Source organism: Apus apus, chromosome 5 (assembly GCF_020740795.1).
Source record: "Apus apus isolate bApuApu2 chromosome 5, bApuApu2.pri.cur, whole genome shotgun sequence".
NCBI classification, from domain to species: domain Eukaryota; kingdom Metazoa; phylum Chordata; class Aves; order Apodiformes; family Apodidae; genus Apus; species Apus apus.
The window spans coordinates 16,181,869-16,206,213 of NC_067286.1; the positions used below are offsets into that span (position 1 = coordinate 16,181,869).

The following is a 24,345-nucleotide window of genomic DNA, read 5'->3' on the forward strand; positions in this document are numbered from 1 at the left end:
AGACAACTTACTGCTTCATGGATGGCAGTCAGCTCGTACCTCCTGATGCTGGAGGTGTTCCTCCTCACCTCCTCGTACACAAGATCGTACACATCCATCATGCTGTCTTCCACCTGCAATGAAAGCAGAGATCTGCATGTGGGAAACATTGACTGCAGTTGTCTCTGGAGGGAAATATGCTCCTCTCACACCTCCTCTGAAAGTTTCCCAGATATAACAAGACAAGTAGTGGAGCTGTTAAATGACTACCATCCCACAGCAGGTGTACAACACACCAACACAAGGAGCACCCACAGCATGGCAAGTACCATGAGAGAGTCTGCCACACTGCATGTGTAACATCTGCTATGTGTGGACCCTTTGGCATCACACCGGGGTCTCACCAGCTGATGGCTGAAGCTTTTGGCCAATTTTGGATTTAGGGTCTAAGAAGAACTCTGGTGACCACTGTGTCTCCAAGTTCCTTTGCCAGGCAGGGATGACACCATCTCCCTGTCCTGATGGGTGACTAAGGACAGGCATACATGATGGTGAATGCCAAAATAAAAGTTGAGAAGACCTCAGATGGCTGGCATTATACCAGTGATGGAGGAGTTCCCGCACAGAGAGGAAAAAAAATAGCAGAGTGATTCAGTGGTGAATCAGACCCTAAATATTTACCAAATGTGTGAGAACTTGCAGCTTCACCGACCCCAGCCAACTCCTGCTCGGGTTTCAAAGGGAAAAAACCACAACAACTGCCTGTGTCTGGAGTCAAAACCTTGTTTCTTCCTTTCGTTCCCCTTGCTTCCCCAGCAGCGCCGATCCGAGCGGGCCCACAGGCAGCGCTTGGCTGTCAGGAGGGAAAATCAGTTGGCGAGACACAGGGAGCAGGTGGCCACACAGGGAGGGACGGGCACTCTGGGACCAGAGCCATCTCTCAGCAAGGTTTTTCAGCTCCAATTTAAGGGCTGTGTTTGGATATTACTCTAGGGGGGAGAAAAACCCCAGTGCCACGTGCTTGGGAGTGAAACCGGGGTCATTTGAGGTGTTTACAGCCAACAACTAATGGAGGTTGATAAGCAGGGGAGGGGAGAGAGGGAGGTTGAGAAAGAAGATTACTTGTATCTGATTCAGCCCTATGCCACTACGAATACAGTTTAAAGACTCAGATCACAAGATTTTCCACAGCTACCAACATGGCATAGGAGTGGAGGGGCTTGGGGGTTTCTCTCTGTCTGCAGCAAAGCAGCTGTCCTCACAGGATGCTCCATCACCCATCACAGAGCAATCAGTAGGTGAACCACAAGCAACCCAGCTTTAATGAGAAAGCTCCAATGATGAACAGGGCACAGATATTCTGAGCCAAGGAAAAAATCCTTGGTAGCAAGGTGCATAATGCTGAGCTGTCCCAAACAGGTGAGGAGAGAGGATGCTCATGTGTCAGAGGGCATTGAGCATGATGGGCACAGCAGTAAGACAAGATCTCTAGCAGACTTGTGCACCATCCTTCCCCCAAGCAAACCTTAAACTCCAATAAAAAGGACAATATCCAAGCTTTTCTAACTTCTTGTCAGCCATGAAATAGCAGAAATTAAATAAATTGATTTAATAAAAAGAACATCTATTTCCACTGAAGAATTGGATTAAGAATAACGAAAAAAGAATAATATTTTTACTTCTTCTTGTGGTCTCATATAGCTGAGGAAGGAAGGAAGGAAGGAAGGAAGGAAGGAAGGAAGGAAGGAAGGAAGGAAGGAAGGAAGGAAGGAAGGAAGGAAGGAAGGAAGGAAGGAAGGAAGGAAGGAAGGAAGGAAGGAAGGAAGGAAGGAAGGAAGGAAGGAAGGAAGGAAGGAAGGAAGGAAGGAAGGAAGGAAGGAAGGAAGGAAGGAAGGAAGGAAAGAAGGAAGGAAGGAAGGAAGGACGGACAAATCAGCTGGCTTCTTAACCCAAGAGATTCTTACCTTTGAATATACCAAACCCAGTCTGAGACGCAGGATTTAAAACTATTTTGTGTTTTGACAATATACATAAGGGTCTTGGTAAGATAATAGTGCAAATGTTCCATTTTTGCCTTTTCATATGTATCATGGGCCTTTTGGAAGCACCCTGAGCCTAATTTTTTATGACTTTAAAAAAATAAATTAGAAAATTAGTTCAAGCAAGTTGCTAGGTTCAAGCAACCTGGCAGTCCTTGGCTCAAGGCCTGAAAGCAAACTAGAAGTTTAACATAAAAGGTCTACTGAACTGTGGGCCACAAAACACTGGGCCAGGTAGTTTTAAGCACGGTCCCTTGCCTGGGCCCAGTCCTCAAAACCTCACAGAAACTGGCAGAAACGCTCCTTTGATCACAGTGAGTTTTGGGCTGGATCTGGCTGCTCACTTTACAACTGTATTCAAGTTAAACCAAGGTAAGATGAGACTTTGTTCAGTGATATTTCATCTGCAAAGACCATCACTCTAATCATGCCACCAGAGCCAATTCACTCTGCAGAGAAGTCAGTGCTCACTAGCATTTTGTCCTGATAATAAGCCTCAGGGCTCAACTGTGTCCTCCTCAGCAGCTTCTCAGTGGTGCTGCACGAAGCAACATGGGAGAAGGGCTGGTTAGCTGCCCAGATGTTGGCATCTGCTGGTCACTGCCTACAGCCTGAGGCAGCTGCCAGGCTAGCATGCTCCTGCCAGCTGCATGAAACCATGAGAGGATGGACTTGACCAGGACCCTGCCTGATGCGGCAGTGCACGTTTGCACCTTCCTCATTATTTTACATACCACACAACAACATTAAACGCTGAGATTAAGGCTGTTTGAAGGAAAAGAGAGACTAGGAAAGAACTGAAGGAACAAGATTGCCATAACAAAGCTATGGCAGAAAATTATTCCAGCTGCTGGAAACAATAAAGGAAGACACCACAAGCAGTCACCATTTCACAGCCAGATCAGCTACAGTGATGGTGATGATGATGAGGGTAATCTCCAGGTACATAATGACTACTAAAGACTTCAGTTGCACTCTGTTTCTGAGCTTGCTTGTGAGCTGGCTTCTCAGTTATCTACTGATTTATTCTGCATTTTGTCTCCAACAACTGAAAGCACAAAGATTAAGTGGAAAATGTTTTATAGCAATAATTTCCTTTTAGAATGTGTGTCTGGGCAAGCCTAAGAGTACAATTTGCTGATTTGTCATTTTCAGCATTTCTGTCTAGCAATTATATCTAGCATTTATATCCAGCTATTATCTGAATACACTATTCAGGTCCTGGGAACGGAATATCAAACTACAAAACCATTTTTTAAGCACAAAATTGAAAGTAGTTCCTCTACATAATCTTTCTGATTTTTTTCCAGGATCATTTGATTTTAGAGGAGAAAATTGCTGTCTTCATACAGTGATCTGTTTCAAAGATTACTGCAGAGTTTTCTCATTTAAATATTTCAGAACTAGCTACAAAGTACTAAATCTTAGTATTTATCATTACTGTTTCCTTCAGTGCAGAAGATTGTGCCACAGAGTACAAGAGGCCTGGTTTAACAAGGAGACATACAAAAGCAAAAAGATTGCAGTAACAAACCATCATCTTAGCAACTTCTTTGCCTGGAATGAGGTTATGTTTATACTCAGAGCTGCAGCTGAGCTCTGAAGCACCCATCATGCATGGCAGTGTGTATCCAGCCCTAAATGGCATGTTTATCATGCATACTTAATGATGTACAAAAATAAAACCTGAAAGCATGAGACAAAACCACCAAGTGGTTTCATGACCTATCTTTACCTGCAACATAATTTTATCCAACAGACACAAGGTCATGCCTATATTTTCTCTTTGATTAATACAGTGAAGAGCTAAACTGCAGCACTGCTTTGTGACTCCCTCAAGAGATTCCCATCACACACTCTACCAGCTGGCAATTTGAATCCATTGCCTCAAAATAATTTTCTTTTTCCATGTCTTACACTAGATATTAGAGAAAAAAAATAGAAAAATAGAATGGTTTGGGTTGGAAGGGACCTTAAAGATCATCTAGTTCCAACCACCCTGCCATGAGCAGGGACACCTCTCAGTAGAGCAGGTTGCTCCAAGCCCCATCCAACCTGGACTTGAACACTAATCAGGATGTTTTCTCTCATGGCTAAGCAACGGGATGCCTTTTGAGCTTGAGTGGTTATGTTGATAGTGTTAATAACATGCTTTAAGAAAACCACAGCTGTGCCTGATCCCTTAACTCAGGCAGTTGTTAGCACGTCATGGACCAATACACCTGTAAAACAGAAAGTCTGTTTGGGCCTCTTTTACAAAGGTCTTACACTCTCCCCCACATTAGTATCATTACAATCAAGTGACATGCTGGAGGAGTATTTCTGGACAAAGCACTCCCTTGGGAGGAGACTGCACCTGTGATGCTCGTCAGTAAAATCACTGAGAACTGAAGAAGAAGCAACAGCTGGGATTTGGCTTAAGAAAAATCTCCAGGTTAAGTGATACGGAGGTTACACTTTACAGTCATTCTTTTCCTGGAACATGCTGGGTCCAATGTTCCAACTCTAAATTAGTCAAGTAATTGCTGCCTCCCTTTTATGTCTGTATTCCTTAATGAAACATTCATTTAGGGACGGTATTGATGTGTTGTTGGATAAAACAAATGGAAAATCACCACTGACTCAATAGAGTCACATTTTTCACTTAAAGTAAAAGAAAGAAAGAATTTTGAGATTGTTTATAATTCTTATCACCCAAGAAGCAGAATTTATGACTGCAGGAAGGCATTTATTCTAAGCCATTAGTGTTCTTGCCCTTGGCTATTAGAAGCTAAAGCAAATTTCAGTCTTACCTCCTTCAAGAGGACATTTTTGACTTGGGTTATTTATCAAAGATAATTTTTACCTGTAACTGAAACTGGAATGGAAAGACCAGGCAAGAAGGTCAGCCTTCAGCTCCTAATCCCCTTGCCATCCAGAGCTGTCAATGAACCCCACTCCTACTGCCAGTGAATACTGTGCCCAGGCAACCCGGGACAGTTGCTTCACTGTATGTTGAAAAACTAATGTAGACTGGTACTGAAGAGTCTGAGACCTACTTGGTAAACTATTCTTGCAAGAGTTGTTGGCCAAAAAATATCTCTGAAGAGCTGGAGCTCATGGAGAATGCAGTAAAAGGAGATGTTAGGATTGTCTCAAAGACAAGACCATCTCTCCTCTCCGCTTGACAGGAATGCTCTTGACATGGCAGAGAAGGAAGGCAAGAATGGCAAGCAGAAGGAGGACCCTCCTGTGCTGTGGCTCTTGGTGCCTCCAAAGTACCAAACTGACCACAGGTGTTGCAACCGCAAAAGAAACTGCAGCCTCAGCACTTCATGTTCCTGCAACGTCACCAAGGTGGTGACACTCAGAGATAACATTTCAGCAGCAGCTGCTGCAGACTCCCTAGCTCAGCTATAAACTGCAACTTAGTCCGTTAAGATGTGAAACTGAAATAAAGTAGTTGGGTGGGGAAATAAAGCAACAATAAGACTGCAGTGAAACAGAAGAGGGAAAACTGCTCTGGGTGCTTTAGCCAAGTTGCAGGGCGACTCCCACCAGGTGGATCTAGCACATCCCCCCATCCGGTGGTCTACCAGACCTTCTTTGCTGTATCTAACACAATCATTACAACTTCCTGCAGTTCTAGATCTCCTTCATGGCCCATCAGCTCACCTCCTCTCCAGCATTCCTGAAGCCAGTCAATCACAGATGCAGAAACTGGACCAGTACTGCAAACCAAAGCAGCCTTTGAGGCCCCCATGGAAAACTGCACAAGAGAAGAAGGTGCTGCTCCCCCTCTGACTGCTGGTGGTCACTGGTGACTACTGAGGCAAGAAGAGCAAGATCAACATGAGGCATATAATGAAATGGTTTCCCTCTTTTCTTTCCAGTGTAGTTTTATATATATATATATAATATACACACATGATTTATTTTTTTAAATAACTGGTGCATGTCCCCCCACTTTCTGGTATTGGAAGAAGACCAGGCAACTCCTGGCCACCTTTTGATAGTCACTGAGCAAATACACAGAAGGAACAAAAACCATAATGAAACAAAAAAGTCAGGAAAAATGAAGCCTCAAAAAGCTCTTTCTCTCTGATCCCAGTGCTTCCATCAGGGCCCTGAACAAAATTTTTAAATCAGGATAAAGTTCTGAGCTGTTAAACTGTTCACCTCCTCCTCACTCTCTATCTCCATGCCTCAAAACAACAGAGCAAGTCTAGCTGTATGGGTGCTACACAACCTGCTCAGCCAGCAGGCAGGAGGACATCACTATCTCATGCTCAACCAAGACATAAATCTCCAAGGCCACCTCTGTCCTACTAAGATGCAGTCAGGAACATTGATTAGTGACTGTAGCAAAGCACCAGATGCTTTACTGAGAATCACAAAAAACCCAGACAAGCAGTTAATCAACATCAACAATATTTTCACCCCTAAATCTTCCAGATCTTGGATGTCCTGGTTTGAGCCATGATGGAGCCTATTTTCTTTTTACTGATTTTTTTTTTCCTTCAGTGAGCTCTCTTTTAACTAGCAGAAAGTTTTCCAGCTAGTGGACTGATAACACTGAAATGTTTATGTTACTGCTGAGATGCCAAGGTCACTTTGCTCTACTTGTTGAATCTGCAGCCTCAGATGCTACAGGAGCAGAAGAGTCATATCTGTAACCCCCCTGTAGGGAGGAGGGGACTAGACTGACAGCAAAATTGACCAAAGTATTCCATTCCATGTATCTATGTAAGCTCAGTGTGAGGCCAAGGGTCACAGAAGTCAAGCCCTTTCCTGCTACTGCTTCACTTCTCTTCTGTCCATGGCCAGTGTCCAGGGAGGATTCCATCTACCCATCAGCATTGACGCCCTGCCCCGTGCATTCCTGACCCTCACAACTCTCCCCTCAGCTCCTGTCTGCTCTGCCGCTCTCGCTGGCAGCTCCGGGACATTTCAGAATGTCCCAGCTGGTTCAATTGCTGATCATGAGTCAAACCGTGACATTGGGCTTCATCCCTTGTGAGTAATACCAGCCTCAGTGTACAAAGGTCCTCTTGGGGTTTTGGGTTTTCTTACATAGAATTGTAGGATGGTTTGGGTTGGAAGGAACCTTAAAGATCATCTAGTTCCAATCCCCCTGCAATAGGCAGGGATACCTTCCACTAGATCAGGTTGCTCAAAGCCCCATCCAACCTGCCCTTGCACACTTCTAGGGAGGGGTCAGCCACAACTTCCCTGGGCAACCTGTGTCAGTCTTGCCACCCTCACCATCAAAATTTTTTTCCTAATAGCTAATCTAAATCTACTCTTTTTCAGTTTGGAACCATCCCCCTTGTCCTATCACTACAAGCCCTAGTAAAAAGTTCCTCCCGAGCTTTCCTGTAGGCCCCTTCAGACACTGGAAGGCCACTATAAGGTCTCCTTGAAACCTTCTCTTCTCCAGGCTAAATAACCCAAACTCTCTCAGCCTATCTTCCAAGTAGAGGTGCTCCAGCCTTCTGATAATCTTTGTGACCCTCTGCTGGACTAGCTCCAACATCTCCATGTACTTCTTTCGTTGGGAGCTCCAGAACTGGACACAGTACTGCAGGGGGGGTCTCACAAGAGCAGAGTAGAGGGGGAGAATCACCTCCTTTGACCTGCTTGTAATGCTTCTTTTGATGCAGCCAAGAATATGGCTGGTTTTCTGGGCTGCAAGCACACACTGCCAGGTCACGTTGAACTTCTCATCAATCAACACCCCCAAGTCCTTCTCCACAGGCCTGTTCTCAGAGTGTTCTCTGCCCAGCCTGTATCTGTCCCTGGGATTGCCCCCATCCGTGTGCAGGACCTTGCACTTGGCCTTGTTGACCTTCATGATGTTTGCACAGACCCACCTCTCAAGCCTGTTAAGGTCCCTCTGGGTGGCACCTCTTCCCTCCAGCATGTCAACTGCATCACACAACTCACCATTATCTGCAGCCTTAGTGAGGGTGAACTCAGTCCCACTGTCCATGTCACCAACAAAGATGTTAAACAGCTCCTGAGCAACACCAAGCATCAGTGATCTCCACTTCGACATTGAGCCATTGACTGTTTTCTTGTTTACTTGTTGTTCGGTTCTTTTTTTAAACAAACTTTAAGTATTTCAGTCCATTTCATAACAGTACTGCAAACCCAACATTCTGCCAAGGGCCCACACCGATCCTTTGTACTCCTGTCACTCAGATGGGCAACCCACCACCTTATCAACTTTCCAACGTTGTGGTCAAATTATCTAAGTCATCCCTTCTCTCTCACCTGTAGTACTTGAAACCACTGCCAGGCAGGACTACTTCCCAAAACAAACTCTTGAAAAACACTGGAAGCAGTTTTAGTTTTAAAAAAAGTTGGACCAGCAACAGAGCCAGCCCCAGGGCAGGCCTGCTGCCCCCCAGCTGGTAGTGGCTGCCCCTTGCAATGAAAACCTCACCATTCTTGGATGGTTGGATGTGACAAGGTGACAGCGACCATCTTAGTGGCTTCAGGTACCACAGCAGACGCTACTGGATACAGCAGCTCCAGCTAACACTGCCTTGGAAAGTGGCAGGAAAAGTGTTGGGTTCATCATCAGGGCAGTGATAAATTACAAAAGCCATGAGTGCTACTGCCTGTGAGGCATGTCAGACAAAGGACAGCAGGCTCTCACTGGGAGGAGTGGTCATTATTGTATGGTGAAAACAAAAATGCTACGAAAGAGTCAATAATATTAAAAAACACTAAGAAAGGGGAAGGTTTTTCCCCCTTTTTGTTTGTTTGTTTGTTTGTTTGTTTGTTTGTTTTCCATAGATTTCAGAGACTGGGAAAATCTCAGTGCTTACTTTAAAGTGATTATGCCTCACAGAATCAAGAGCAAGAGCAAGGAGGACTGCAGATTATTCACAGTGTTTTGGTAGTCAAATCATTGCTTTTTGAAAACACTCCCAAAAGACCCCCACGAGTGGCTACAATCCTGATCCAGCTCCACTGAATCAGAAAACAAAAGGAAACTACCTGTATGCTTCAGGTGCAGTTTCAGGAAGTACCCAAGCACACATTCAACTTGTATTTAAGTCCCACTACAATCTCCAGGACTTAAGCCTGCCTTTAAGCATTGCCTTCAGAGGAGACAAACTGGACCCTGCCCACTTTGTCCCTACTCACACCAGCAGTGGGAGTGACAGAAACAAACACACCCTGGAAAAAACTTGGTTTGCCACTGGAAGGACCTCTACAATCCTGCTTGCAAGACTACCTGGGAGATGTTGGGTCACTCTTCACGCTCCTGCAGAAACAAGAAGTGCATGTGCTGGTTTTGAGCACACCAAGACAGGATTGGCCTCCTGGGGCCCCAGGCAATGCTGCAGTTGGCATTGCAAAAGTGCTGGTTAGGAAGAAGAGCCACAGACAACAGAAGACCAGCTCTGATCCCAGATGCAGGGAAGGGAGAAGGGAAGCTGCTTTTTTCAGGAACAGGCCCCAGGTGTAGCAGTGCTTGTTTTTTAACAGCTACAACAGTTAATCCCAGCTTTGCACCCCAGGTCCTGGGAGAAAATCACCACCTTGGAAGATACCATCTTGCTCACTAACAAAGCATAGAAGACTGTTTCTCCTTCCCAGTATGAGAAAAGGAGAGCAAAGAGGTTCCTCTGAAGTTTCAAGTAGAACAATACTGCAGGAGAATCAAAGTGTGCATAAAAAGCTAAATCCTCACATTTATTCCCCAAGTGCCTGCAGTACAGTGCAAAGAGGCTAGTGCTTTTCTACACACATGGAGCCAAAAACCTCCGGTAAAACCTCATTTTGAAATCACCCGGCAGTTGAGATCCCATTTAAAAATTGCCACATCATTGCAGTCAGTGCAAACGCAAGCCTTCATGCAGAGGGGGATGGGGAAATGGGGCCTTTATGCCAGAAATGTGGGCAACTATTTGCAACCAGGGCTTAGTTTCAAATTTTGCCATGAGTTATACAGTCAAAATTGAATCAATTTTAAGCTAACGTTTACCTGCAAACAAATCTCTGTGATTAAAAAGCTCGTTCTGTTGCAAATCTCCTTTCATATTGCAGCAATTTTATATTTTCCAATTCCACCCTGCCATCCTGACCAGCTTATGGGATGCTGGAAGGGTCTTGTCAGCTGCTACAGAGATGGGGAACAGTAGAAGGTGACATGTCATTGGAACTCCTCCAGCCTTTTTCACAGTAGGGCCCAGAACAAAGCCCCAGATCTATTTTTGTGTTGTCTAGTGGGGATAGCAAAAATCTTTTATACTGCAGCTACAAAGTTACCCCTTCCTGCAGCCTCTGCAGGTAGTTTTGTACAGCAGCAGTTCATGGGTGAGAAGGAAAGCTGGGGAGGAGGGGGGGAAGCAGCAGCCTTTCCCACCAGCTGTGCCAGATGTGGCACCCTTACATCCTTCTCCACATCCCAGGTCCTGCATTGAGCTGTGCTGGGAATGACTAAAGGACTTCACCAAAACAGGCAGCAGTTTGTGGGAAAGGAGCTGCCATAAAAATAACTCTGGAAAACAAGACTCAGCTCTTTGGCTTCAGGAATCAGGATTTCCTAACGTGACTGAAAATCAGTTGAAAACCTCATCCTTTCTGTGGTTACCACAGCTGTTGCACCAAAGGTGCTCATGTAGAGAGGTCATCCTCCCTGCCCTCTCTTGTCTGTTGCTCTCTCATTCACTTTGATAGCATCACTGGTGTTGATCCTCAGACAGGTTTGTGACACTTTCCTAACAGGATCATATTTCCCTAAGACCACATTTTGGTCAGATAGCCCACAGGAAGGGCAACCAAATGCACTTCTCACTCCTGTGACACCCTTGTCTGCATGAGGTCAAACATGGAAAGGAACCCACTCATCCCAAGTGATTCTGGCCAGGCAGAAAAGCACACTAGAGTTTCACAGGGGCTTGGGGGCTGGGCTGGGGTGTTCCTGGAGCTGTGGACTTGAGGGAATGATGGGATAGAGGTGAAGGAGTAGTTTAGCAGTAAGTCCTGTTTGTGCTTCCTGGGTTTTATGCTACTACCTTGGCCAATGGTGGGTGTGCCTGTCTGAGAGCAGGCACCTTGGGTCTGATCCAGAGTGGCCGTCCGCATATTTCAAAGGATTTTCCACTACTGTGGCCACTGGTTAGCACCAATCTTTTATGGGACAGGGCTTCTTGTTCCCTGGAAAGTCCAATTGCCACAGTCCTAGCAGGGATCGAGCCTCTGGGGTTTTGATGGTGTGCTCCTCCAGCACAGAACGAAACCCCTTCTGATGCTCCTTTCCTGACACGCTGGTCTTCAATCCCCCACAATGTCTGTAACACTAAAGAGATGAGCTGGCAGCATCCATGTGACCCTAATCCATTGGGAGGGTATTTCACCTCACCCACATCCTCATTGCTGGCTAGATGATTGCAGGCTGTGGAATGTGCCAGGGGAGAGCAAAACAGAAACAGGGACTGACCTGCTGCATGAATTGTCTATCAAAGTCCAAAATGCTTATCTGAGTTAATATGAGATAATTTAGATAGTTGCCTAAAATATCTGTGTTCTGCTCTCAAAAAATAAAAAAAAGAAGTAATCTGTTTTTTTGCATGTCTAAATATCTTAAAATATGGTCTTTTTCAGTGCAGGGAAGCAGGAAAGGGAATTAAGGGCAAGCAGCAACAAATTCCTCTGAATGAGAGGAGGAATAAACATTTAAAAAACAAATCATATCATATTAGGAAAGGGTTAAAAAAAAAAAAAAGGTCCAAACTTCTTTAGGCTGCTAAGTATGAAGTTCAATTTCTGCTTTCCCCAGCAGCCTGCTGCCCCAGCCCCAGGGCATCCCAGCCCCAGGGTAGGGCTGCCCACTGCGATGTGCAGGGCTGTCCCTTGGCAACTCTGCATGCCTCAACTCAGTTTCTCCAGCATCTTGCAGCTCCACCACCACTCACCACACCACCAGCAAGCCCTGAGTTAACAGGTCAAGCCCCAACTTCCTGGCAAATTCGACCTCACACAATTTTATCTTTCCAGTCCAGTGTGATAGCAACCCAGGTGACTATTTTTCACACGTTTTTTTAACTGTACCATTGCTGTGGTTAATTAACACATCTCCTGGATGGTTCTACTGGCCACTGCCAGAGACAACGGGAAGAGTCACAACCTGCACAGCCTTTGAATAGAGACTCCCAATCAGAAGGAGTAAGAGCTGGCTGGAAATGACTTTTCAAAAGTCAAGCATCTCAATTAAAACAAACCAAAAAACTATTCCCTGGAAAAAAAAAATAAATCCTAAAGCTATTTAAAATGAGACTTGTTTTTTGTTTTGTTTCTTTTTTTCCTTTTTTTCAGGACAAAGAGTTTGCTCTACATGAGGGTTTCTGTGGCTCCTCCCTTCAGACCACCCCATCAGAGGCAGTTGGGGAAGGCAGCCCTGTTCTTGCAAAGGACGGATGCGACAGAGCTGGCATCTGATAGACCTCGTCATGGATGGCCTAATTGCCACCAGATGTCCCTTTTATGGGAGAAATCATTGCTACAAAATTCTCCATCTGACAAGATTTTGGTTGTATTTCCTGGCAGCTGACGCTTACCTCTGTGCTGTGTGTGTACCTCCAGCAGGCAGCTGGGAGCAATCCACTGAAGGCCAGAGCAAAACAGAAAAACCCCTGAGGATGAAGAGGAAAAATACCATCAGTTACAGCATGGGGAGAAAAATACCCATTTGAAAACACCATCCGGACATATTTAATACTCTCTTTTTAAGAAGTTTAGTTAAAGCTGGAGCTAAACATCACTTTCTTTTAATATCCCTTATTGTGCTGGTTACTTAAAAGAAATAAGATGGCTAATGATGTGACTCTCTCTCAGAAGCCCTATAATTACACTCTGGCCATTTGAAGGGGTTGACCAAAAAACCACTCAGCTTCCTGCAGAGGAGTTAACCTATTCTGCCTAAATTCCTCTTACAGAAAAAAAAAAATATAAAAAATAAAAAAATAAAAAAAATCCATGCCCTGGAATAGCACCTCCTTACTCACAGGATTCAGTTCCTTGCATTTAAAATTCTGCTACCAGTTTCAAAGAGGGGAAAACCCACATGAATAGTCCACTAAGAAGAGAGTAACTGGGATGGAGAGACAACGTGCTCTGGAAATGGAGCTGGACTTGACTTTGTTAGCAAGGTGGCAGCTGCACAGCCAAGCTGCCTTCCTTAAATCAGCACCATCCCAGCTAGACAAAAGGATGACAGAAATATAATCAAGGCCAGTGACTGACCCTGAAGTGTCTAAACAATCAGAGCAACATTGCAGGAGGCGGCTTGACTTTTGCCTTCTTCCCTAGGCTTGCAGAGCTGCAAGTTAGATGTGTCATCTCTTTATTTGAACAAATCTGATCCAAAAACCCCACCCTGATGTAAACAGTGCTTGCCTGTTGTGACAGCTGGACTAAAGGATCTTGTTCACATTCAAAAAAAAAATAAAATACAAAGGAAGGAAAAAAGTGCTTATAAAATGTTTGAAGGCCAAATGGGCCCACCAAATATGAATCCACAGCTTAGTCTTGGACTGTTAAAAGATGAAGAATAAGTAAAAAACTACTGCCCTTACAAGTTTTTGTGTGAATCTGTCCCTCTTCCAACATAAAGTTTCGTAGCAGGGGAAAATTACCCAATTGATGGCAGCATATTTTGGTTCCTGTTTCTTTTCTATGAGTGTTTTAATAGTATGACATAGTTGACATCACTCTACAAATATTAAATCTTTCATGAATGCTTACCAAAATCAAGCTTAAGGAAAGGAAGAAGAGCATTGCTGCTACCAATTCTGCTTCACACACAAAAAAATCTTGCTTAAAAAGTATGTATTTTCAAAAAAAGCCAAAAGTCCCTCCATATGGAGAAAGAAAGGAAAATGTTTCATTTCAAATCCTAGAAATGAACGTGAACATGCCAATAAGCTGCCTTTTGCTGGTTCTTGCCCATCTGCTGCCTGCTGTGTTTCTCTGCTGGTGACAGGACAATGCCCTGCCTTGGGGCTGTGCTCCAGGAACAAAACTGCCACTGGCATTTCCTCAGTCTTGTGGCACTGCCTTGTTTCTGGGTCTGCATCAGACACTGGGGAAAACCCTGGTGCAGCTCTTATGAAAGACCTTAAATTATGTATGTCCAGTCTCTCCTTTTATTTTTTTGGCAGCTGCCTGGCCATATAGGTGGTGAGGTCACTTGCTGCCTTGCCAGGAGCTGAAATGGGATAACAAGAGAAATGGGACCCTAGAGGAGAGGAAAGTCTGATCAAATGCTGATGTGACAAGATGGGGAAGAGCACGTAGGGCAAGATGCCATGGACCAAAGCACTGTGTGACCAAGCCCAAAGCTGGCTGGGGTGGGTAGTTCAACCCCTGCAGATACAGCAGAAATTGGAGGGGAGAGGAGGTGAGGTTACATGGGCCTTTCAGGTTGATCCTCACTAGGACCAGACTCTGCATTTTGCACTTCCTCCAACAATTTCTGCCCCAAACAAACAGCAGAACGAGGTCAACATTTTCACCAAAATCAGGCCAAAAGAAGAAAAGAGACAAGAAAAAAAGAGAAAATAATACCAGGTGAAAAAAATAGCACTAGCTGCAATGTGAAAACATAATTCCAGTAAGGGTTTAATCGAGAAGACCCACCATGAACCTGGGCAGTGGGAACAAGAGCGGCAGCAGCATCACCCAGGCTTCTCCCCTTGTGCCCTTCCTTCCTTCCTTCCTTCCTTCCTTCCTTCCTTCCTTCCTTCCTTCCTTCCTTCCTTCCTTCCTTCCTTCCTTCCTTCCTTCCTTCCTTCCTTCCTTCCTTCCTTCCTTCCTTCCTTCCTTCCTTCCTTCCTTCCTTCCTTCCTTCCTTCCTTCCTTCCTTCCTTCCTTCCTTCCTTCCTTCCTTCCTTCCTTCCTTCCTTCCTTCATTCCCCCACCAGCTCTAGCACTTACAACATCTCTCTGGGGCCAGAAACCCCAGCACATTAAAATCCTCCTTCTCATCTTCCTTTCCATCCCACATCTCAGTCCTTCACCTCCACCATCGGCTCTCCCGTTACTTCTTCTCTGGGAATACTGAGACACAGCCCCTTGGGAAGCACCCCCTCCTCCCAGCCGGTGCAGAGCAATTACATGGCTCTGAGAACATCTTATAAATTAATTATAGGCTGCTTTTTCCCTTCCCAGCCAAAAGGCTTTTGGAAGAGCAACTTTCTAATTACATTAGAAGACATTTGGAGGAAAAAAGAGAAAGGCAACATGTAGCTTGCATGCAAAACATGGAACGATCAATGGTGGTTTATCATCTCCCAGGCCCTTGGAGCTCCTTGAAACTGGCCATGGGCTGCTGCCTGCTCCCTTTGCAGGAGGCAGCCACATCAGCCCTGTGCAAGGCTGTCACCAGCCAGACATCAATTACTCTTTTATGAATGACCTTTTTTCCATCCTTGCTGCAAGGAACAATTTGTCTTCGAGAGACTTGGCAGAATGCATAGAAACAGTGTCTTGTCTGCTGGTGGGTGTATTTTTTAATTCACCTTTCTGATGCTTCTCCTCCAGTTAAGGGGGTCCACTTTGGGCGAGGGAGGGATGCTTTGGCTCAGATTGGGTTCTGCAGCTCTGCCAAACCCTCTCACTCCCAGGAAAGGAGCTTTTAACCTGCTCAGCTTCAGTTGCTTTTGGTGCCACTGTGACCATTGCAAGGGCCAGCTCCCCGCCAGATTTCACAGCCCAGAGGTGAGGAAGAGATAAGCTGATTTCAGATCTCATCCATCAGGTTACATGCCTCCCTCCCTGACCCAGTTCACTGAAAAATACATGACATTTCTGCCTTTTCACATAGCAAACATGAAATCTCAGTCCAAAGGAGGAATCCAACCTCATCTCCCACTGAGCACGTCAGCTCTGCTTGGGCCTGCTCCCTGAGGAGCACCAGTGCAGGGGTGCCTTGCTCAGGAGTGCTGCCCCATGAAGGAGAGCACGGGGGACAGATTCATTACTAAAGCAAGATGCTGGAGTGCACTGTTGTATTATGAATGACCCTCTACACACTTGCCTACAAAGATGTGCCTGGGAACAATAAAGCAAACGGCCGGTGCTGTGTGTTGGCCCCACTGGCACATCACTTTCAGTGAAAAACTGGGTCATATCAGGCATTCACAGAGGTTTTTTTACCACAGAAATTGTTTGGAACTGGTGCTTGGAAAAGCTGCTCCATCCTGAACACCATTTTTACTCTAGACATGTGTTTTTTTAGGCTGGAACGTTCAGGTGCTAAGATACTCTGGTTGGCACATTGCTCCCTGTGTTGTTTTCCTCCCCTTTCTCTGTCTGACCAGATACCAGCACACAGTGCCTTAAACCCCACTGGGGCCAGACTCTTTCCTTTGTACAAGCAAACTAGCAAATGGGTAGTTTTCCTTCCTTCTCCTCCCCTTCAATAGTGATGTGGCCTTCAGGGGCCGTGAGAGCTGCAGGATGTTTATGTTTAGGACAGGCTGTGTGATGGACCATGGATCACCAAAAAGCAGGGTTTGCCAGAACTATAGCTGGAGGACAGTCAATAAACCTTCCACTACTCTCCCTGTTTAAGAGGAGCTTTGGGGCTAATGCTCCAGGATTTTAGAATATTATTTTTTATCCTGAAGTTCTCAGCTAATCTCTAGAAACCAGCTTCCTTGCAGGGGTCAGTGGATGCACAGTGGTGTCTGTCAGGTCTGGGTGATGCTGCTAATGCAGCTACAGGAAAAACTACTGAGCTATGTGTGCTTTAACCGATTTGACTTGTTCTGGTTTCTAACTACTGTGCAACCATTATCGTTATTAGGATAGCACCAGTATGGCCTGCAAAGACTGAGACCCCTCCTCTGTATGCACACAACCCCAAAGATAACCAGGCACAGAGTCTAAATAGGCAGAAGAAAAAAAAATCACTAAGAAAACTGAGGCATGCGAAGGAGATGGGATCCACCTAACAAGTCAATGACCAGATAAACGTTCCTCTAAGCCCATCCACATCCTGGCTAGCATTTCCCCAGAGACAGCAGCAGGTTTACCAGGCAGCATTGTGGTGGATTAGCCACTTGATGCAGACATGACCTGAGCCTGGCTTGGTTTCCTATACAGCCCCATATGTCAGCCCCCAGTCCTCTGGTGTCTTCCTTCTTTGATTAAAGAGTGAATTAAATGGTCTTCTAAACAAGACATGCTTTGCAGGGGAGGAAAAGCCCTTTAAAATCAATAGTGGGGGAAGGTGAAGAATCTTCTCTATTAACCAGCAGAAAAAAAGCCCGACGAGCAGGGCACTGAGCACTTCTGCCAGCAGCAGCCCAGGGCAGAGCAGCAGCGCAGGATGAGACACTGATGGAAGTTTCAGAGCCCCACGGGGCTGAATCCCACTCCTGCCTGCGACTGCATCTCACCAGGGGCTGGCTCCCCCTCCCAGCTTTTCTGGCTTGCAGACCAGAGATTCAGTACGAGCCTTGGGAGGGGGCAGGGACTGGTGGGAAAACAAGCAGTGGCCCCCTCTGTAAGGTACTGACAGGACCGGCGGGAGGCGGAGGGGGGAGGGGGCAATTTGTAGGAATAAGCAAAGCTCCCACTGCGCGATTTAAGACGCTGATGAGCTAGCTGCTGGAAGGAGGAGGAGCAGAGAACAAGGTCGCTGGGCGCTCGGCAGCGGCTGCGCGGCCCCGCGGCCCCCTCCAGCGGCAGAGACGCGGCCGCTCCCGGGGCTGCCCGGCCTTGCACCTCCACACGCCCTGAAAAGGAGCTTAAAGCCAACACGGGGCTATCTCCTGCCGAGAGCAGAGTGGGATGGATGCCTCATCGCCGCAGCCGCGGGGGCAGCGCCTCGCACCTTCCCTCCCCTGCCCACCTGATGGGGCGGTGTCTGCACTGCGCAGGTACCTGCAGGGACCTGACACGGATACGGCCATCTCCCCCAGAAGACCCAAACTGGGAATGCTAAAGCAAGGTGCACGGGATGCCCCAGGAGCCTCAGAGAAAAGTCAATAGCTAGGTCGGGGTTTCTGCCAGCCGGGGGCCTCCTTGGTGGCAGCGTTACACACAACCCTCCGGGCTGAGGGAGTCCATGGGGCTGGAGGAAAGGACCTGCTGGTCCTCAGCCCCACAGCGCGAGGAAAGGAGGGCAGCATCAGGTGACTCTTGTAGCAGGGACAGCAATGCTGAAGTTTGCTGGACATTTTTTTCTTCAACTATTCCTTCAGGAAACACGTAATTTTAACAACCTCTTTTACCTAGTGGCCTGTCCCAAACCATACTGCACACGGAGTAAGACAACTGAATAAACATTGCAGAGAGGTTCATCTCTATTTTCAGGCAGCCCTGACAATCCCCCCTATCCTGTATGTACCCATCTGTTGTTTTGGATGCGGTAATTGCAGGCACACACTAAAGTGTAACGCAGCAAAAGAGGGGAATTACACGTAGTCTGCTGGCAGTATTCATGGGACTGTGACCCTCAGGCCCCTTTGGGCATCAGAGAGAGAGAGGAGGGTGGCATATTGTGAAGGTGAAAACACTAACTTCAGTTGCTGCTTTGCACTAAGTTTTAAAGGTGTCTGCCTCTCGTTTCCACCATCAGTATAATTTTCCTCAATTATATGTATTAGATAAATCTCTTGAAAGCTAGTTCATGTATAACAGCAGTGCAATTATTTTATATTAAGCACAGCTTCATGCACAGCAACCTACCTGTTATTTCCTGCCCTTGACACCACACGGGCCAACATGCAGGGAGCAGTGCTTTTCTGCTCATCCCTGCAGCCCTGAGGTTGGAAACTGCTCTGTTCAGACTAGGCCCTCTGTGCAGGCTGTGCTTTTAAACGGAGCTGGGCTCACCATCCTGTTTACCAGTACTGGCATGGTCTGGCACCAAACCCAGACTTCACTGAGGATGATGGAAGGCTGAAACTGAGGGCCCAAAGGCCCCTGTGCCTACTGCCATGCTTTGCATGCCTCAGACCACCACTTTTGACAGATGTTTGCAGCAAGGGGAAAAGAAGGGGGGGCTAACTTTTCTGTCAGAAGTCAAACGAACAACATGCATCTCAAAATCAAACTGCTAAGGTTTCCTCACACAAACCACGTGTTGACTTGGTGAGAAAAAAACAACAACCAACAACACAGGAATCATCATCACTGTGACTGATTTGGCAGAGAAGCATCTCCTTTTGACCCCGCTCTGCAAGCTGCATGCACAGCACCTTGGCAAAAGAAGCAAGACACAGAAGGATGCAATCCTCAGCTGGAAAAGCTCTGCAAGGTCACCCCTTATAAAAAAATGTCCCCTTGCAGCGCAGGGTGGAGCAACAGGATGTCCCTCTCCAGGTGTGCATGCTCCCAGGCACAAGGCAAAACAGACCCCAGCACCATTTTTTAAGGGCATCAGCCCAAGGTTACAGAAAGCCCCTCCCAGCCAGTCCCTCCATACCCACCATGGCGGTGAGACACTGCGATTCCCGCACCGTGGCGGCAGAGCTCAGCAGGGCTGCAAGGATCAGGGTCATGCTGAGGCAGATCCCAAAGTAGAAAACTGGAAGAAGCGAGACATGGGAGTTGCAGTCAGACACTAAGACTAGGGCTAATGGAGGCCTGGTCTGATGTTTTCACCCAGACACAAAAAAGTGTCTTTCGGAGAGCTGGTCCAAGAGGACCAAGTTGCAAAACTGAAAGTGTCTTATAATTTATTCAATAACCCCCTTCTGTGTATGATTTGCTTGTTTGGCTGGGCTGTAAACCCTTGAGCAGTTCCCACAGCTCCATCAGAGCAGAGCACCCTCTGAAAGGGTGTCGGTCCACCAGGCAGACCACAAGCTGTCAATTATTTCAGCAGTCTGATAAGGATCCCCCAGAGCAGGGAGTGCTGATGCTCAGCAGCTGTCCCACGGCCACTATCAGGACCTCATGTACTGCTAATCTGGTATAACACTCGCCCTCTGGTTTCCTCCTGGCTAAGGCAGGGTCACAGCTAGGCAGGGCTCGGGGACCACAGCACTGCAAAGGGCTTTGCAACCCTCACTCAGGGCTAACTGTTCAAGTGCTCACACTTGCAAGCAAAGCACATGGAAACACTGCTGGTGAGGGGTGGCTGGGAAGGGAGAGACTGCAAGGCTACATTAAGTGCCAATCTATACAACCACTGGTGTGTGTAGGAAAGGGGGAGGGCTGTACCTTAGCTTAGGACTAACATAGTTTTTATACTTGCCTTGTTAAACCGAATTTGAGAACTAGGATCTAGAGAGGGTACGAGCATGTTTAAGCCCACAGTACAGCTCAGGAGAAGCAGCAGATTCTAGCAAGCAGAGGTGAGCAAAGTATTTTAGTATCTGTGCTGTCCTCATCTCTTTGCTCTAGCCTTGTACCCAAGACTCAAGTTTGTATTTCTCCCTTGTGTAGGGAAAAACTCCCACGTTTCCTCCAAAAACAGGTGTTTCCACACATTTCTCCTCCCTGACTCAAATTATCGATGCTTTGCTTCAACTCCTGTTACAGCACCTCTCCCCACATTCCCAGAGCTCTTCCAGCCCCCCTACACCCTTGGGTCTGCCTATGGCTGAGGTCCCCTTGAGCTTTCACTGCAGCACAGGGGAAGGATGGGGAAATGGTGAACAAAGGGACAGGAGTGAATGCAGCAGCACCTGAGCACCCTGTGCTCCCACAGCACCTCTAGTGCCAGGCATGCAGGTCTGATACAGAAAAAAGTCTCTGTGGGACTGTATTAGCCCTAGTGCATCTTTCAAAAGCGAGGCCCTGCCTCCTTCTGCTATGCTTCTGCATTTCCTTCAACTGTTCTTGGGGATTTTGCAGCTCCTGGTTCACCAAAGGTCTCAAGGGGATGCAACTGCAACATACCTGCATGGTGGATGACCCTGTAGGAGTTATTGTCCAGGGAAATGTCACTCATGAGGGTGAAATGGAGCCCGTAGTGGGTGACTGTGCTCAGCGTGGCAATGGACAACCCCAGCAGCTGGAAAAGAAGGTCATTAGGAAGGGATTGAAAAGGCAGCAGCTCCTGTTGAGCATGCACAAAGCTTTGAGGTGTATCTGGATACTCCTGAACCCCACACAGATACAGACAGCCTGATCATCCAAAGACCACGGCATGTACCCCAAAATGCACATAAAAGGATAGACCCCAGACCATTAGCCGTACTAAAGCCCTTTTTCTCTCTTACATAGTGAGTGTGTGTAACACTGTACAGCCCGTGGTCTCCTGACCAGTGTCTGTGGATGAAATTTGCACCATGTGAAGAAAGCCCACAGGATTGATGCTCTTGCAGCACATCCATGTAATTCCACCCCACTCTGCAGAGCATGCACGTGCAGTTAGGAGGATTGCCAAGTTCACAAGTCATTTTGGGCAGGAATTATGTTCTCTGCTTTGCTGTTTGCACTGCTGGCCCCACTGCCTGCTGTTGGCTGCATTTCCTACTGTAGAGTGCAAAGAGCTACTCTAAGTAATCTGTGCTGGTTTCTGCCTCTGCAATATGCTGCTAGGATGTCTGTGTTTCTGTCCCATGCCTGAGAGCACTGGTATGCCTAAGGCATTGGGTAACTATCAGCATGTCACCCTCTGTATTGACTAGAGCAACTCCAGGTGATGGAGAGGGAACATTTCTGATGGCACCTGGCGCTAGAGCAGGGCTCCTTCCAGCAGGACTGGTGGCAGAGCTGGTACAGAGGCACCAGCAGACAAACAGTTTAAAAAACCCTACAACTGCAGTGTAATAAACCTGGAAAATACAAGATGGGAGGCTACTCATAGGTCCCAAGGTAGGTTTCACCACTTTGTGTCGTTACAACATGGAAACACATGGCAGCTATCCCCGTATCAAGTGTGGCAATCCAGTGTCCACATAATCCCTGCAGTGTTATATTTTCTTCCAGAGCAGAATATTACCTATTGCTGGAGAATTGTAGTTTTGAGACTAAATACAACCAAACCATAGCAATTTTTGGCTTATAAATAACCTCAAACCAGGACACTTGTGGCACCTACTGACCTTTCCTGCTGAGCATTACTGCATCTCTTGATCCACGTCCAGCAAAATGCTAAGTGCAATACTGGTTAGCTCAGATTTCTGAGAAACACCAGTCTAAAATACTCTCAACAGTGAGAATGTGATTCTTGCTGTCCACAGCAGCTGTGCCTTAGCATCTCCTCTAAACACCTGTGCTGCCAATCCTCCTTTGATTGTCTCTAAATGACATACTCTGCTATTTGGAAGAGAGAACAAAATAGAGCCACTACAGCCGGTGGCCCTGAAATGTTGAAATTTGGACAAGCTACAAATTTCAGCTGGGGCCCAAAATAAGGCATCAGCTTTTAATTACACTCTTTCTAAGCCACCAACCTGATTTGAATTAAATACAGATTATTATTAATTTTTAAAGCTTGCAAGTTTTGGTGGAGTGAAAAGGCAACAAGCATGTACATCTCAAAAACATCCAGCAGAAGCGTTCCCCAGTTTCCACCATTTCCCATCAGCTCTAAAAACAGATGTCAAGAAGCTCCCATTGAGTTTGCTTCAGAAACTGATAAAAAGGATCCCTAGAACTGCTTTCACTTTGCAGTGTGGATCCACAAGTCTCTCACACATACTCCCACTGAAGCCTTGTGGTTTTGTATCCTCACCGATCCTTCCTGCAGCCGAACACCCTCCCAGCAACAAGCGTGGCTGCAGCAGGTCCATCCTCCCTCTTTTGCTTCAAGAAAACAGGAGCAAATATCTTTTTTTTTGCCGAAAACCACCCATTCAGCCAGAAGCAACCTTTCCTTTTGCCTTTGAGCTGCCACTGGGTTGTGAAAGAGCTGCAGCAGCTTGACAGCCCTGAGAAACCAGAAGTCTATCAGCAAAGGGGGGTCGATGCTGGTGGCCAGTGATAACCACCCAGGGTGCAACCATAGCTCACGCAGTTGGCTTTGCTTGCCCTCTACCCGTGAAAAACACAATGTGGGAAAGCCTGACCCTCTCCAAGCAGGGATGGGCAAGAAAAGGGTTCACCTCAATTCTGCAGAGATCCCCCCCGCCCCAAAACCTGCCAGCTCACCATGACACAGAGGCTGGTCACCAGCAGCTGGCACTTGGTGGTCCTCATCCCGCACTTCAGTCCCATGGCTGCTTGTCCCCAGAGAGAGCTGGCAGTTGGCCCCTCCGGCTCTTGATAAAGCCTGGGTTTCCACCAAAGGAAGGCATGGCCAGAGCGGGGCCTCTCGGGAAGTGTAGTCCCACCACGTGCTGATGCACCTCCTGCTGCCCGACTGTTCAATCTGATGAAAGCAGCCACCTTCTGCCCAAGCTCTTGCCGGGCTGCCCTGGGAAAGGAGGAAAGCCAGCTGGGAAAGGAGGGAAGACTTTCACCGAGTTCAGAGCAAAGCTCCTTAAAAATATTTTTGAAACTGTTCAACCAACAGTTAGTATAAAAATCCCCTGGTTTTCACTTTCACTGGGACACAGTTTTGCCTAATGAACATTGTAACTATTAAAAAAAAATATAATCTGCATAAATATTATATTGGGAAAAATGTTAGGAAAATGCTATTTAGAAAAGATTTAGAAATTATTTAGAAAAAAAACCAAAAACCTGTTGTTTAAAGAAGACATCAAAAACCTCAAGCAGATCTGCAAAGGAGTCTTCTCTCCCCAGTTAAAAACCACCATATGGCAATAACCTTTGGCTGACACTCTATTAAAACTTTTATTTGCAGACAAAGGGAAAAAAAAAACGCTTTGGTAGTGTTTTATTCAGGAAAATGTCTATATATAAATATAACCCCCTGCTCAGGAGATTCTCACCATCCATGGACATTTTTACTCTGTCCTTTCCCCTCTCCTACCACTGAAGGCTTCATGGACCCACGGCCACAGAAGACTCAGGTGACTTCTGGTCTTCAAAACCAGCTGCCTGCTGGATGCATGTTTCCTGAAAGTAAATTGCAAACAAGCCTCAAGAGCAGACTGGCCAAAGGGAGAATGAATGCCTGTGTGCCTTTAGCATCCTTAGTTTCAGAACTAGACCAGTAGAAAAGAAGTGAAACAGAATAATGGAAAATAGTTGCATGCCCCCCAGATAGCAAAAAAAAACCCCAAACAACCAAAAGAGGAGGAAAGGTAAATGCATCCCACATCACTAAGTATAGCTACAGGAAAATTACAAAGGAGGAGGAGGGGAGTAGAAAAAGGAAGGAAGATGCATATTGTAGAGCAAAGAGAAGTAAGAGAAAGTGAGTTGCACAAGGACGTGCACAGGAAAAAGTGTGCCATGATCTTCTGACTATATCACTGGCTTTCTTGCAGAACATCCTGATTGCCACCTCCTGAGC

At 46.5% G+C, this 24,345-nt stretch overlaps 1 protein-coding gene across 1 annotated transcript in view; it reads right to left on the reverse strand.

Annotated features, from left to right (window-relative positions):
* The window catches only part of TSPAN32 (tetraspanin 32), a 28,942-nt gene extending 5,804 nt beyond the window's left edge, over positions 1-23,138 (reverse strand). Inside the window, exons 1-5 of the mRNA XM_051621482.1 lie at positions 23,073-23,138; positions 20,874-20,988; positions 19,457-19,554; positions 12,575-12,649; positions 12-113 (exon numbers count right to left, since the gene is read on the reverse strand). Coding sequence (XP_051477442.1) covers positions 12-113; positions 12,575-12,649; positions 19,457-19,554; positions 20,874-20,988; positions 23,073-23,138 — 456 coding nt within the window. The remainder of the gene's footprint in view (positions 1-11; positions 114-12,574; positions 12,650-19,456; positions 19,555-20,873; positions 20,989-23,072) is intronic.
* Positions 23,139-24,345: the final 1,207 nt, after the last annotated feature.